The sequence below is a fragment of the Phalaenopsis equestris genome, unplaced genomic scaffold (assembly GCF_001263595.1).
Source record: "Phalaenopsis equestris unplaced genomic scaffold, ASM126359v1 Scaffold000210, whole genome shotgun sequence".
NCBI classification, from domain to species: Eukaryota; Viridiplantae; Streptophyta; class Magnoliopsida; order Asparagales; family Orchidaceae; genus Phalaenopsis; species Phalaenopsis equestris.
The window spans coordinates 245,548-261,002 of record NW_018164652.1 but is presented as its reverse complement, the minus strand read 5'-3'; the positions used below and the strand labels follow the sequence as shown (position 1 = coordinate 261,002).

The 15,455-nt window shown below is 35.7% G+C and overlaps 1 protein-coding gene across 1 annotated transcript in view; it reads left to right on the top strand.

Moving 5' to 3' along the window:
• The window catches only part of LOC110023091, a 77,664-nt gene that overhangs the window by 33,531 nt on the left and 28,678 nt on the right, over positions 1-15,455 (top strand). The window contains 2 exon segments of the mRNA XM_020722319.1: positions 10,376-10,569; positions 10,848-10,914. Coding sequence (XP_020577978.1) covers positions 10,376-10,569; positions 10,848-10,914 — 261 coding nt within the window.

The following is a 15,455-nucleotide window of genomic DNA, read 5'->3' as shown; positions in this document are numbered from 1 at the left end:
AGATGCACTTCTCTATATTTCTTCTTTCTATTTTTTATCTTCAATATCAATACTTCTGTCTACATTCTCTTCCCCTAAAAATTATAAGTCTTATTTATCTCGCATATTTAAATCAAATTAGATTTGGAAAAAAAACCTCCTCTTGAGTTGTGTCATCCTATGAATCAATATAATGTGACATTGCTATCCAGGAAACCTTAAAGTTGCTGTATTCAATTTATAATATAAACCGTTATTGTTGTAAATGCTCAAAGATATGGCCTTGAATGCCTTTAATGTCCAAAGGTTCTTCTACACTGTTGGACTCTGGAGCCTTTTATCACATGATAGCGGATGCCTATTAAAAATCCTTCATCTTGTTTGAAGTATTATATTGTCATGGTTGTCTTTGGTTTATATTTGCAAGCAACTAGCATTGGGATTATCGGTACTAATGCTCTGGTTTTTGTCTCTATTTTCATGATTCCTAAGCTTTCCTATAGTTTATTATTAATCAATAAATCTAATATGGATGTGAAGTGTGCCACTAATTTTTTTTCTATTCATTATGATTTTTAAGGTAGGAACGTAGGAATGATATTTGGCTATGTGAAGGAAAATGCTGGCCTCTAACTTCTAAATTATAAAATGACTCTTCTAAGGCAAGAAAGTTGTGGACAGTCTGTATATCTTCCTCTAATAAAAGTACATTCATGTTGTGACATTCTCTGCTTGACCATTAAAATTTTATATACTTATAAAATATATTTCTCTCTTTTTATCAACGCAAAAGTGTTTTAGCGTGACATATACCAATTATCTAAACACAAAATTTCTACCCTAATCATCTTTATAAATACCCTAAGATTATGCAACTAATTGTAATTATTGAAAATAATAATAATAATAAAAATCGAATCAACACATAATAGTAGAATGGTTCGGTTAGAAGTCGAGTGGCCGCGTCTTCTGTTTGTATCCAACGAGACTTAGAATATGAGAAAGAAGAGCTAGCTAAGTGAAGAAGAAGAAACAAAGCTGCAGAAGAGAAGGAAGAAGGGAGGTGGGTTCTCATGTGTAGAGAAAGAAGAGAAAATGATGCAAGGCGCTGTCTTTGTGCCTGCTCTGTTAGGTCAAGCCGAGACTGAAGGAGAAGGGGAAGAAGAGAAGATGGATGGATGGATCTCCAATTCTATTAATTGCTCTAATTTATCTCCAATTGTATTAATTTTTATACCTTTATTTTTTATCTCTTACCTATAATTACATCTACATTATTTCGAGTATGGCTCATTCCTAAAAACGGAAGTTGAAAGCCTTAACTATCAATCTCTTTAGCCTTTTGTCTGACCCATTTAATTTCCTGAATACATTAGATATTTATCTTTCTATAAATCATTATATCTACTATATTCATTAATTTACCCGTGTGAGAACCTATATTTCAAGATCCTATCATGATATTAATTTATGGACTATATTTTTACCCAAATTCGTTAATAATGCGAGAATCCTTGCTTATTCAACACTACACTCGGGTGTCAGTGTAGCGACTCTTACACACTTTTTGCTGTAGTTGGGTCATACAGCGATTCATTACTAGTGGATGCCCTACCATTTAGACAATGATTGAAAAGATTCATGTCATGATTTTTTGATAAAAATTTTACGCTGGATGTCGACTACCTAACATAAACCTCAACTTTTCGCATATGGGTTTGAGACCCGCCAATGACAGTATTAAATTATGTGAAGCAACTCAAAATATTTCATTTAAATAAATTAAATTGTTCAAATAATTAGAAGCAACTCAAAACATTTCATTTAAATATATCTATAGAATATCTAAAACACACCAAAATTTGGATAAAAAATAAAAAATAAGATTTGCTGATGTCATACCTCTAAATTTCTCAATATTATAGTTTTTGTATGACAAAATATATTCATAAAACTATACTGATTCTGCTCGGTGTTAATTTTTTTTTAAATGTAAAAATATTTGTGATAATCTAGTAAAAGCTTAACAAAATAAACAAATTTAATATATAACTCAAATATTGAAAAATAATAAATATCTTGTGTGGCAATCATGAATGGACAAAATCATAAACTAAGTACATATGATCAATATATTTATATAAGATTAAAAATAAAGGAATAATAGCATAAGATATAATAATACAGTTGTCTAGGTAATTTTTTTCAATATATTTTGTTAATCAATGATTCACTTACTACAAGAAAGACAAATTATCGTTGGACAATTTCGACGGTAATAGGGAAAAAAATCGACGTTAATTCCTATTGTTGACATATTCCACCGTAGTTTGGTTATTTGGGTGTATTTATTGCTATTTCTTATTTTTTGGGTCTCATATTATATTTTTTCTTTCAAGTGTGTTGATTGTAACCGTTTAGTTGTTTCAAGTAATAATATTTGTTTTTCAATTATGGTTTAGGTTAACTCTGGTATCATTTAGTATCAGATTTAGCCTAATTTTAGTCTTATTCTAGGGCTTCCTAGCATCTGATTTCTCCTCCAAAAATTTTATTTCCTATTTCCAAACCATAGCCAAATTTGACCTAACTTTAATTTTCTCTTATTGATTTACAAATTAAAAAACCCTAAATCAATTTTTTTCACCCTCTTTCACCTCCCAATTCGATACCCTAGTCATGCTACCAGGGAGATACATGCCCAAGCTTATCCGAGAAGAGATACAACGAGAGATTCGTCGACTTCAACGGAGGCTTGCAGATATTGAAGTTGAAACCTTGCAAGAGATTACCCTCAACTGTGATCTGGAGAGTAGAAGGGGAGAATAAGATGAGGATCTGAATCCCTTCCATAAGGAGAATTTCAACGATGAAGAAGATAGGCCACGACATTTCCATAGGGAGAATTTGAATTCCATACTCCTGCATGAATTACAAGATAAGATTACTACTTGGTCTAAGATGAAGCGGGAGATGCAGAGTCATTTCCTACCAGCTTACTACAAACAAAATACTCATACCCTAGTTTCAGAAGTGGAGAGCACATCATCGGTCGACCGCCATATCTTATAGGCAGAGTTCAATCTTAGAATATTACGTCCATAATACAACCAGGAGAACATCCATGCTAACACCGTTAGAGGAAAAATTGATTCAGAGTGGAGGACGGGTGGAACCAAGCCACATTCCTAAATTCGTCCCAATCAAGAAGTGTTTCAGGTGCTTTGGGTTTGGGCATAATGAATCAGATTGCATAACCAGAAGAGTGATCTCTTTCACTGATTATGGAGCTGTTGAAGAAATAAATGGTGACCCGGGGGAAGATGAAGATTTTAGAGTTGATTTTCAACTTCCGACCAAAGGGAAATAAAGGTAATGCAAGTTGAATTCAAGGGAGAGACTTCAACTGAGTTGACAATAACTGTCCTAGAAGGCAGTAAGCCTGAGATAATAGACATTCATGCAGAGTATGAGATTGTGGTGTCTCAAATTACCGTTTTACAGACTTTGAGAGGAGCATCAACAGGACTGTTAGTCCAAAAAGGGTCATGAGTTCGAGGAGTCGATATTGAACACAATGTAATGTATGATAAGAAAAATTCAGAATTTTAAAATATATATCATACTTCCTGAGTTCCCCATGCCGAGGGAGTTCCAGTCTGTTCGAGATGAGACGCTTTTGTATCTTTTTTGGAACTCCATAGGGAGTCATTGAGGTATTAAAATCACTTCAACAATACACCCATATGGCTAATCAAGCAGGATGGATTGACCATAGTGTTGGAAATTGCCTTAGGAGATTTGTAGGAAGAAGCATCTTATAATGTGATCTAGGTCCTTTCAGAGAAGAAGAAACATCTCTTGAGTGGTTATACTTTAGTGTGAAACAGGCTGCCATAAATTTGTCGCAGAGCTAATTTCTCATTACATACTTTTTTATCAGATATACTCGGACAAGTACGAAGAGTGGAAGATGCCATTTATAAATTTTATGGCTCGAGACTTGGTTCGTTAGGATAGTCATCCACATACATTTTTAGTTATGATTGTGCCAAAACAGGATGAATAGATACTCTATTAAGATGTTCTTTGGAATGCCAATGCCAACAAATTTAACTTACCAGGAGATTACAATGTTTTCACCATCTTCAATGTGGTCTGCCTAATACCATATGATTAGGAGATAGAAACTTCAACGGATGAGGTTGAAGCTCCCTCCAAACCTGGGAGATTGACGCAGGAGCTTACTACGGATGCGATATTGTAGCTGCAATAGTACTGTAGGATTTTGCAATCGTAGGGGACGACTCGAAACAATCTCGTTTTCTTTTTTTAACGTTTTTTTTTCCTATTATCCTTCATTCCATTTTAGTCCTTTTCTATATATATGTTGTATTAGGGTTTGAAATTTAGTTTTGGCTCAAATTTCTGTCAAGACAGCCGCCGACGTTCGTTTCTCCCTTCGAGGTTTGTATTCGAGGGTTTGGGTGGTGCTTTGGTTGTAACTCTCTCCCGTGGTGGTGTTTATCTTCCCTAACATTTTCCACATCCCCCCACCTCGCTCTCGACCACCCTCAATTGCTGCGGCCGCCCCCAATTAGCCGCACCTTGCTATTTTCCCTGCAGTTTTCCCATCTTGCTACCGATCATCGTTGTCGCCATGTCGTACAACTGCCCTCTTGCTGTCCTGTAGTTTCCTGCTTCCCTTGTCGCTTTCGTCGACATTCCCTTTCACTGCAGCTATTCGGAAATGGCCTTTTTCATGCTGTTTTCTTCTATTCCAACCACCTAGCCATCCATTCCTCTCCTTCCATCTTGCTGCCCTTGCCAGAACTTGTCTGCTTCGTTGCTGTCGTCCAAACCTTTTGCTGTAGCCGCGCCTTCTAGCCTTCACCCACTCCTTGCCAAACCCTTGCCGATCGCCACCACCATCCCGAGATTCCATCATAGTTTGATTATTTGTATTTTTTCTGCTGTTATTTATGACTTTCGGGTGTCCTGTTGTTATATTTTTTCTTTCAAGTGCGTTGATTATAACCGCTTAGTTGCTTCAAGTAATAATATTTGCTTTTCTATTATGGTTTGGGTTACCTTCGGTACCAGTCGCTCATCATAGGAATGCTTTTAGCACCTTAATTTTAGAGTTTTTAATGAATTTTCAATCGTTATATCAGTAGGTGCCTCGATGTTTAAGAGTTTGTTTTTGTTTAACTTACGTGGTTTAACAATTTCTACCATTTAAATAATTGATGTCTTTATTGATTTTCTTAACCTGTAATCATCAACTAGGTAGATATGATTCTAGAGGTGGCTCCTATCATGTAGTATTTTGTTCAATCTAAGGTCAGGGAGTGGTTCCCATGACATAAAACTTTGTTCTGTATAGTACTGTACTCTCATCTGTAGGCTTGTGTTATGCTCTGATACGAATTATATTGCCCAAATTTCTATCCATCGAGATATTGTTTGCATTGGCCTAACATTGGTGTAACTTTCGAGGCGGCCGCCCATTCTAGGATTACTCACGTATGAGCACCTTAACTTTAGAGTTTTTGAGGAAATTTCAATCATTACTTTAAAATAGACATCAATGTTTAAAAGGTTAACTATATTTTATTCAAGGGGTTTCACAGTCTCCCCCACTTATGTAATTGTTGTCCTCGTTAGTTTTCTTAAACCTGGAATCATCTATCAGGCTAATAAGATTCTAGAGTTAGTGTTTACAGACTCAAGAGATGGCTACACTCTTATAGCATTTTTTCCCATCTAGAATCAAATGGTGGTTCTGATGATGTAACATTTTATTCTGTATGACATTGGGTTCCCATATTCATAGGCTGGTGTAATGCTTTAAGGCCATTTTATCACAACTTGAACGCTCATCCGTTGAGCTATTGTCCGCTTTGTCCTAATGGCATCATGGTTTTGTTCCATTAGTGTAATTTTCTAGGAGGACACCCATCTTAGGAGTGCTCCCACGTGAGCATGCTTAACTTTTGAGTTTTCTGATGAAACTTGAACTGTTATATCAAAATGCGTCTCAATACCTAAGAGTTTTGATTCATTCTATTTAAGTTTTTGATGAAAGCTGATTGGGGATATAGTTGAGGGGATGGCTACCAATTCTTGGATAGAAAGAAGATTGCTATTAATATGGCGCAGTCTGAATGAGACAAAATCGATTGTTATGATGACGGTGGATACAAAAACCATGTGGATGGTAGGTTCTGATAATCAATGAATGATTGGTGGTTTCAACAATTAGAAGAATCGAAATTTTTGTTTGTTTGGATTAGTGGATCATCTTCTTTCAATCCAAACAATCTTGTTGGAGGTACAACATGGCAATATCTAGCACATATATGCAAAACACCACTATTTTTTATTTAGGGAATTTGTGAAGTAGATTGACATGGTCACAATCACAATAGTGAAGGTAGTGGGAAAAATTCTGGATTTTTTGGATATTTTTATTTCAATTAATTGGGTTTTTGATGGAAGAATAAAATGAAACAATGTTATGTATGAAAACCAAACTTAAGGATTTTTAAAATGTAGATTAATGTAAAAATTGTTCTTTAACTTAAGTGTCTTATGCAAATCTGAGACCATCATAATCAAATGAAGGATATTTTTCTATTATTAGTATTTTTTGGTCTTTAACACGTTGGGACATTTTTGTATTACATCTTTTTTTCTTATGTTTAGTTTTTTTTTTTTAAATTTCAAAATAACTTCTATTGCATTTTTGAAATTTCAAAAATGTTCAAGGACCTTTATATATATTTTTACTGTTCATCGATGGTTTTAATGATCTAATGCAAATGTGGTGCTACTTTAGATAACTATTTTCAATTTGGGTGCCTGATCTTTTGTTCTCTCAACATCTTGTTAATTTTACAATGACCAAGTTCTCATGTTGATAGGCATAAAAAGGAGAATTCCATGTACCTTTGGGATCCATTGGGCATCATCATTATTTTTTAGGTCAACAAAGGACTGTGTATTTCTCCCCTGTAACTATTGTATTTTCTTTGCTTAAATTTGACTTTTTCTACATTTCGATGATGTTGATTGAATTTGATTGTTTCATGTATATTTGTTTGAAGGAGGAGTATTGTTGATTTCTACTTATACCGAAGCTCGTTAACGATATTATACATTCCAGTAGTTAAGTAACCTTTTATTTCATGTATTTCTTTTTAAGGATAAATGCTCGGAAGTTGCCATACAATGTCATACTTGACTCTTTATGCAAATTTTGTCATTGACTAGAAAGATGCTACACATAGATATGTATATGAAAATTTTGGGATCACTTCCCTGAAATATGCATAATATGCAAAAGTTATAAAAAATATGCATGTGAGCATCTATCATGGACAAAAAAATGAGACTTGTCATCTATAAGTATTGAAGAAAGTTTCCTATCATCATCTACATGCATCAAAACAAAAGAACTACTAAGGAAGCACTTGGCACAAAAAATGAGCGGCCCTATTACATGTGCGATGCGTATGAGAAGACAAAACTTGCTTGAAATGCAAGAGAATGGCTAAATTTGGGGCTTCACGTGAGCGGTGTTGCCAAGTGCCTTTCTCCATAGTGGATTGCAAAAAATTGATAATTTTCGCAGTCGCCTTCAATCATAATGCCCTTAAACTCGAACATCCATGGTTCGCACATGGTAAGAAGCGCCTGACTAGCCCGGAGTTCCACTTATGCACTGCCCCAATGCTCAAAATGCTCCCCGACAACACGAATTCCCGTCCCTAGCTCATCCCGCATAACCTTACCAATATCCTTAACTCCAGATAGAAGTAGGACTCCATTAATATTCTGGCGTCTACTTCCCTCTAGGCTCTGTCCATTTTGTTATCTCCAATATGCAGTGGGCGCTGGGGTGCCATTCAGTAGAATAGACTGTCTCATTCTCTTTCTTGGTGCGCACTCCCTCCCACCCCCCAATATTCTCCAATATGCACCTTGTTATCTACATGCATCAAATATTGGGACAGTGCTCGGGTCGAACTTATGGCCATTTCGTTTCTAGGGAATTTTTTTTGATCCTTGGATGTAGGAAGTGAACGATGTTATTGTTGAAGGTGACAGCCTTAATGTTATCTTCTTTCTCCAACGCTTCACCGCCACCAATGATGGGAAGGAACTGCAACATGAATTCAAGGACCTTGACTTTTTTACCTTTTTTTAAACAGGTGCTCTTTTTACTAACACGCACAACTGGGTCTATGGAAACGCTTTGTGTTGCAAGGCAATGTTTGGGCTAATCGGATATGCCATAATTTCAGTGCTTCTTCCACCTATCACTAACATTCAGTTTCGTAGAATGCAGGGTCTTCCATCTACACTAAAGGGCGAAATATAAGTGGCCATTTAAATGGGCAAAACTTTGTGATGTTACAACTGTGGTTGATTCAGGATTTAGGTATTATGTTATATAAAATTTAATATTTTCAACGCATTTTGTTCTATGGTATACAAGTTCCACCATTCCTAGCCCTCTCCTCTAAGTGAGGAAGTTGGGCACGAGGTTCCAGGTTCATTAGATCATGCTTAACTCTTGGTTGCGACGATCCATGTAAAGAGAGGTAAGAACAAGTGACATAATTGACTTGGTATTTTGAAGGACTATAAGAGCAATGAGAACCCATGGTCAATTTTGCTGTTGCAACATATGAAATGTGATGTGGGGCTCTCTGAAAGCTAAACCAACTGGGCCACTTGGATCAGTTCAGCCAAAGGGTTGCTTGGGCCGGCCGGCTCCTATTTTGGGGGCTAGAGTTGCTACCCAAGAGGAGGTCCCCCCTAGTTATATATTATGTATATGTTATGTTATTTTCGTTAGGGTTCAGTCTTTGCAGAGATTTCTATTTGGGCAGCCGTCAACGTCCCCCTTTTCCTTTCTAGGACGGTATCTGATAATGAAAAGGTGTTTTGGCTCTAACAGGTCTCAAGGTAGTGTGTGTTTTCCCCTAATTCTTCACCTCCTTCCCGTCCTTTGCTTGCTGTCATCCACCCTGTAGCCCCACCATCCTTCCTATGATCCCCCCTCTCTGCAGGTTCCTCCCCTCCAGGTGCCGCTAAACACCTGGTCTCTCTATTTTTCTTACCATTGACCTATCACTGCAACAACCCCAACCTCCTACGATCTCACCCACACCCCCTTCTAAGCCCTCTCTTGCCTCCCACCGCAAATCAGCATGGCCCCTACCAACCAACTCTCACCACTTGCAGCTCATTTCACCACTGTCTATTGAACGACCCACTTCGCCCTAGTCAGAGGTCTGTGTTTTGTTATATTTCCTTCTCCGTTTTGGGTGCTTGTTGTAACACTAGTTGCTTTTACTTAATAATATTTGTTTTCCGTATTATGATTTGGGTTAACTTCCTTATCTAAAGGAAAATGCTAGGGTGAGCTCATTGTTGTCCGTCCATATTAGGATTAGAGGTCTATTATTGCTGCATTTTGACAACATTCTGATTTAGTTTTAAGATTTTTGAAACTCCTTTAAAGTGGGTATTTATAAGAGGGACTTCGTTTGCTTTTATTTGCAATGTTTGGTTGGTGAAGGAGCTACACCTTTCGGATGCCTTCAAGCACTGGGAGTTAATGATCTTGAAAGGCCAGCTAAACATCATTTTGCTATTATTTGTTTGTGCTTTTAAAGTTTTTTTTTTTTTTTTTTTTTTGGACTCTTATCAATGAGGCTAGATGAGGCTGGTATTGGATAGCAACCAATGAAAAATTAGGATTCTTAACGCTTAATTATTAAGTATAGGATTCTCGACCAGGGCTGGACTGCGACGTTACTCAGTATTTATTACATCAGTACTATCTTACTTTCCATAGGAAGGTATCCTGAAGCGAATCAAACTCAGAGTTGAGGCATGGCTGTCTTTTCCAAAACCTCTTCTGGATAAAGACTTGCAAGTTTGCATATAGAAATTATGTTGTTGTGGATTTGCAACTGTAGGATCTACTCGATCTACTCCAATAATTAAGGTTTAAGGATGACACGTTTTGCACTTCAAATATTATAATGGTTTATGCAGTGCTAGGTCGTTTCGTGTATGGTTAGCATTGCTCTCGTTTGTATCTGTTATATTTGGGTTTACACTAACGCTGTTGCCATCCCTGCATAAATATCTTTATATGCTTCCGTTGACAAAATTTTGTGGATTAAGATTTAGTTTACATTGCATATGGTTTTGATTTATTTAACAAATCCGAATTTGGAGATTTTACAGTTTCTTTATTTAAGAGCATGTCAGGTAGCGTTTGCAGCGTTTAAACTTTTATTGGTTTAGCCATCTGTCTGCAACGTATATTTCTTGAAACTTTCTTCTCATGCATGCAATTGTTCTGTATCTGCAGGATCTTTTGCAAGCTGCATTGCCCTTTGATCTATTGCTGGATCGTAAGAAGCGAACTAGATTCGTTAATAACCTAAGGAACTGCGCTAAACCTACGATCCCAATGCCTAAAGTTGTTAGTGATGCTGCTATAGCATTAAAGTCTCTGACAGATTGTGAGGAAGCTCTTGAGCGGGAGTTGCTCATATCTATTTCGTATGACCTGCAACATGACTTGCTGCTTTATTGTGAAATTTATTGTTTCATAATTCTTATGTATTTGACATTTCAGTCTCTCTTACTGCAGCGCATGTAATATAACGAGATGAGAATCAGTGCTTCAAATTACTGCCGCGTTTCCCTTTTCTTTTAATTTATACCTGAAACTATTTTTTTTTTAAATTTAGAAGTTATCTTGAATTTACTTTAAAGATATTCATCAAAGAAACAAATAACATAACTCATCTGCTTTTATGTTTATTTTTACTTTGTAGCTATATTCCAGGGATGGAGGTTAATCTATACAGTCGGCTAAAAAGCTTGTACAGTATCTATTGTAAGGTATGCCACTCCTAATTTATATATGACTGTGATCTGGTGCTTTGATTTACAGTGATTTGTTACTTGTAATTGTTGATTCTCATATATACTCCACAAGATAGTCAATCGAACTTGGAGAGAGGAGCAAATGATGAATGCAGGTGTTTGCAGATCAAAGCTAGTTTACTTCAATCATGCCGATACTACTTAGACAACGTCCAATCATGAAACGGATTGAGCGAGCATATTCAGATCATTGAAATTACTTAAGAAAGAGTCATCATGATTGAAAGGAACAAACATTATGAAAACAACAAGGATCGAATGCGACGCCACATAAATTGGAGTTAATGTTATCCGATTAACGTCAAAATCGCTCAAATAATCTTCGTTCACAAAACGGATGTCGGCCGTTTTTTTTTAACTTCGTGGTTTGAAAAAGTGATGATTTTGTGATTTTTTAAAAATAATTTAAATATGAATATAACCCTTTTTGATTTTTAAAAGTAACATTTTAATTTTAAAATAGGTGAGATCAAACGGGTCTCACATTTTAAATAGTTTAAATGATTGAATACAATACTACAAGTAATACACTTATCCCGAAGAATAAATATATCACTTGTAATAGGGGTTCAATCACCTAGACTAATAAAATTTGTGACATCCGTTTTGATCTGCGAAATATTTTATAAAAAAGGCCAACAAGTTTCCCTATCTAACATAAAAATTAGATAGGGTTTCCTGGGTTCTTTACCTGGGTTCCAAGTTTCCTATAGAGGCAAGCCCCTATAGTTAATTACATTTTAAATGACTGAGAGGAGTCATTTAAGAAAACTCTCGAAGATCAAGTGATTTTGCCTTCAAGATTTCAAAGATTAGGTTTTCACGATTGGACATAGGAAAATCAAATGAGAATGACTCAAAATAGGAACAATTATTTATGGAATCCAAAGGGAAGAAAAATAGGGGATATCACAGATCCAGGAGAAACCCTAGAGATGTCCCAACTATCCTATTGTTTGACTTTATGTCTTTGAAGTGATGATTATTTGATATTCAAATCCTGCAAATTATTTAGAATTTAAGGCTTATGTTTACACAATATCGGACTGTGCAAATAGCCTAAAAAGATAGGAGGATTTACACCGTGCCGCACGTAACCTCGGAATCCTAAAGCGTTAGAACTTATAATTGTACGACAGAGTTATACAAAAAGCCTAAAGAATGATCCTATGAGTTGTTATTTAAACTAAAGAAGGTAATAAGTGATGTGAATGTGTTTTGCTGCTGCAGTGCTGCTGCAGATCCACCCCTCGTCGTGCTTTCCATGATATTCGCTCCAAACTCCTTGCCGTGATGAGTTTAAGTTTTCTAGGGTGTCCAATATGGTTTAGTTTTGAACATGCCTAGGAGGATTTGAGTGTAAGACAAAATCAAATCCCGAAGCATTGAGTTTCAGCAAAAACTAAGCAATAATAAAAATTTCATTATTTGATCTAATTAAATCAGTCATGAATCACAATCTAGTGTACCCTCTTGCCTAGTATCCTAGTTAGCTCATGAACTGGGGTTAGATGCCTGACTTCTTAGGATCATTTGAAAATTAGGAGGATGAACTCTCTCAAGGTGTGTTCATAAGATCTATGAAGCCTACACTTTAGTTTGAGCCTGAAGTGTTCTAAATTGTCTAATCTCAACTAAGTGCCTTTCAACTAACAAAAAAAAACATCTTTAGATTAAATTTAGCTCACCATCAGGCTCCTAGAACTTAAGGGGTAAACCTATAATTTTGGCAAAAGGATTGTGAAGGAACTTAAAGGGTAAACCTATAATTTTGGCAAAAGGATTGTGAAGTGTGCTTCAAGTTTAATTAGAACAATTGAATTTAAGTTTATTCGAAACTTAAGGTACCTAAGTGCAGGTCAACTAATCTTTCCAATCCATGTCCCTAATTGTTACCTAAACTCCCACTTTCTTCCAACCCCTTAATATTCTTTCAATTTATAGTTTCATCTTTCATATGCAAAAGGAATGGTAGATGGTTCACTATTCTACTCCCTTTTAAGTTTTATCACCTCGAAAATTCAAATCTTATTTTTAATTTTCTCTCCCTTTCTCTTTCCCTCATATTTCTCTTAAGACTGTGAATCATTTATGAATATAATTAAATCATAAATTCTCATTTTTAACTTTACCGTTAAAAAAGAAAAAAACAAAACGAACGAAAAGGAGACCGATCTATTTTTAAATCCAAGCCAAATCAGTGAAGCTTAAAATAAAATCATGAATGTATCGGTCTAAAACGTTTAAATTCGTTAAAAAAAATGATCGGATCAATCCCGAGAAGGATATCCTTTCCAGGTGGCACTTTTATGGATTTCCAAACCCAACATGAATTCAATTTATATCAAACTCAAAATGAAGCTTCAAAAGCCTTTTACATTTCATAAAAGAAGAGACACTAATTAATGGAAAAAGTAATTCCCTAGCCTTCTAGAAAAACATACCGATTTCAAAAATAATTTAATCCCATTGTGACATCCGTTTTGATATGCGAAATATTTTATAAAAAAGCCAACAAGTTCCCCCCACCTAACATAAAAAAATTAGATAGGGTTTATTTTATCTGGGTTCCAGGTTCCCTATAAAGTCAAACCCCTATAGTTAATTACATCTTAAATGACTGAGGGTCATTTAAGAAAACTCTCGATTAAGATCATGTGGTTTTGCCTTCAAGATTTCAAAATTTAGGTTTTCACGATTGGATATGGGAAAATCAAATGGGAATGACTCAAAATAGGAACAATTATTTAAGAATTCCAAAGGGAAGAAAAGTAGGGGATATCATAGATCTGGGGAAAACCCTGATGAACTCTCAACTATCATAATGTTCGGCTTTATGTCTTTTGAAATGATGTAATTTGATATTTCAATCCTGCAAATTATTTAGGATTCAGGACTTATGTTTACACAATATCAAACGGTGCAAATAGTCTAAAAAGATCAGAGAATTTACACCGTACCGCACGGTAACCTCGAAATCCTAAAGTGTTAGAACTTATAATTACACAACAAGGTTGTGCAAAAAACCTAAAAGTGATATGTGAGGGTTTACGTTGCGCTAGACAAACTACCTCGAAGTTTTATGGATTGTTATTTAAACTAAGAAAAATGTATAGTGTTGTGAAAATGTTTATGTTATGTCTTTTGATGTTTTGCTGTTGCAGATCCATCTCGAAGTTGTTCCTCGCCATGCTGCTTACGATGTTCGCTCCAAGCTTCTCGTAGTGGCACCTGCTAGTTTAGTGTTAATCTTATACAACCACTAGGTTTTTCTAAATTAAGACATAATGTGTATAAAAAATAACTAAACATGCAGTATAAAGGAAGCAATAGAGGATCATGAAATGAGCCTCAAACATGTCTTTTCCAACTCTCAAAACAATTTTCAGCATATATTTCATTAAAGAACAGCAAGAGAAACAATATATGAGCTCCACATACATTTTCCAGCTCATAAATATAATTTCCTGTATATATTTTGATAAGGGGCAGCAAAAGGGAATAAAAATATAAGCCCAAACATGCTTTCTTTCCATCCCATAAAATAATTTCCAGCATATATTTCATACTTCCAAATATTTCAAGCAACGAAAGTAATAGAGGCATCCCTCAAGCATGCTTTTTCATAGACATAAAATAAGTTCCAGCATGCATTTCATACTTCAAAATATTTCAAACAACGAAAGTAGTAGAGACAACCTTCAAACATGCTTTTCCATAGACATTAATAAAGGAATAAAAATGCATTTCTAGACTACTCTTCCAATGCTTTCATTTATCATGCATACCATATGACTTAAGCATAGAAGAAGAGAAAGCAATCATGGTATGCTATATTCTGATGTTCAAGAAGACTATTTCATGCATAAATCACTGAACATACACAAATCATGCTTCTTCACGCTTTAAAAAAAAGACTGGAAATATTTTTATGCCATCCGAAATAGTGTAGAATAGAGGAGAGGAGAAGAATACCTTTTTAGTGTAGACTTAAAGCAAAACACTAAAATAAGATCGAAGAAAACACCACAGAAATTTCTCCTGCAAGCCTTACACCAAATTTCTTTTCGGATTTCTAGTTTCCCAAGCCGTAAATCCTTCGAACGACAGAGATGAAGGAAATTTTCTTTCGAACAACAGAGAAAGAGTAAGTCCACTTGCTAACCGTGAAAAAAGGAAGAAAGAAAATGCCAAGCTCCTCTAGGAATTTCTTCTCTCAAGAACTCTCCCTTTCTCTTTTTTTTTTTACTCGAGTCGTCGAACCGCAAAAGAAGACACACAAAAAAAAAACTCCTCTAATCTCCGTAAGCCAAAAAGCAAAGAAAAGAAAAAGGAGTGTCGATCGTTTGCCACCCTAACCTACCAATCGAGCAAGAGAAAGGGATTGACACCATAAATGAAAAGAACATATAGCCTCGAGAAGGAGAAGGGTCGGCCAGGTGGAACTTCGCGGTTGGAGGATTGCTCGGTCGAGAGGAGCTCGCGGAGACGAGACG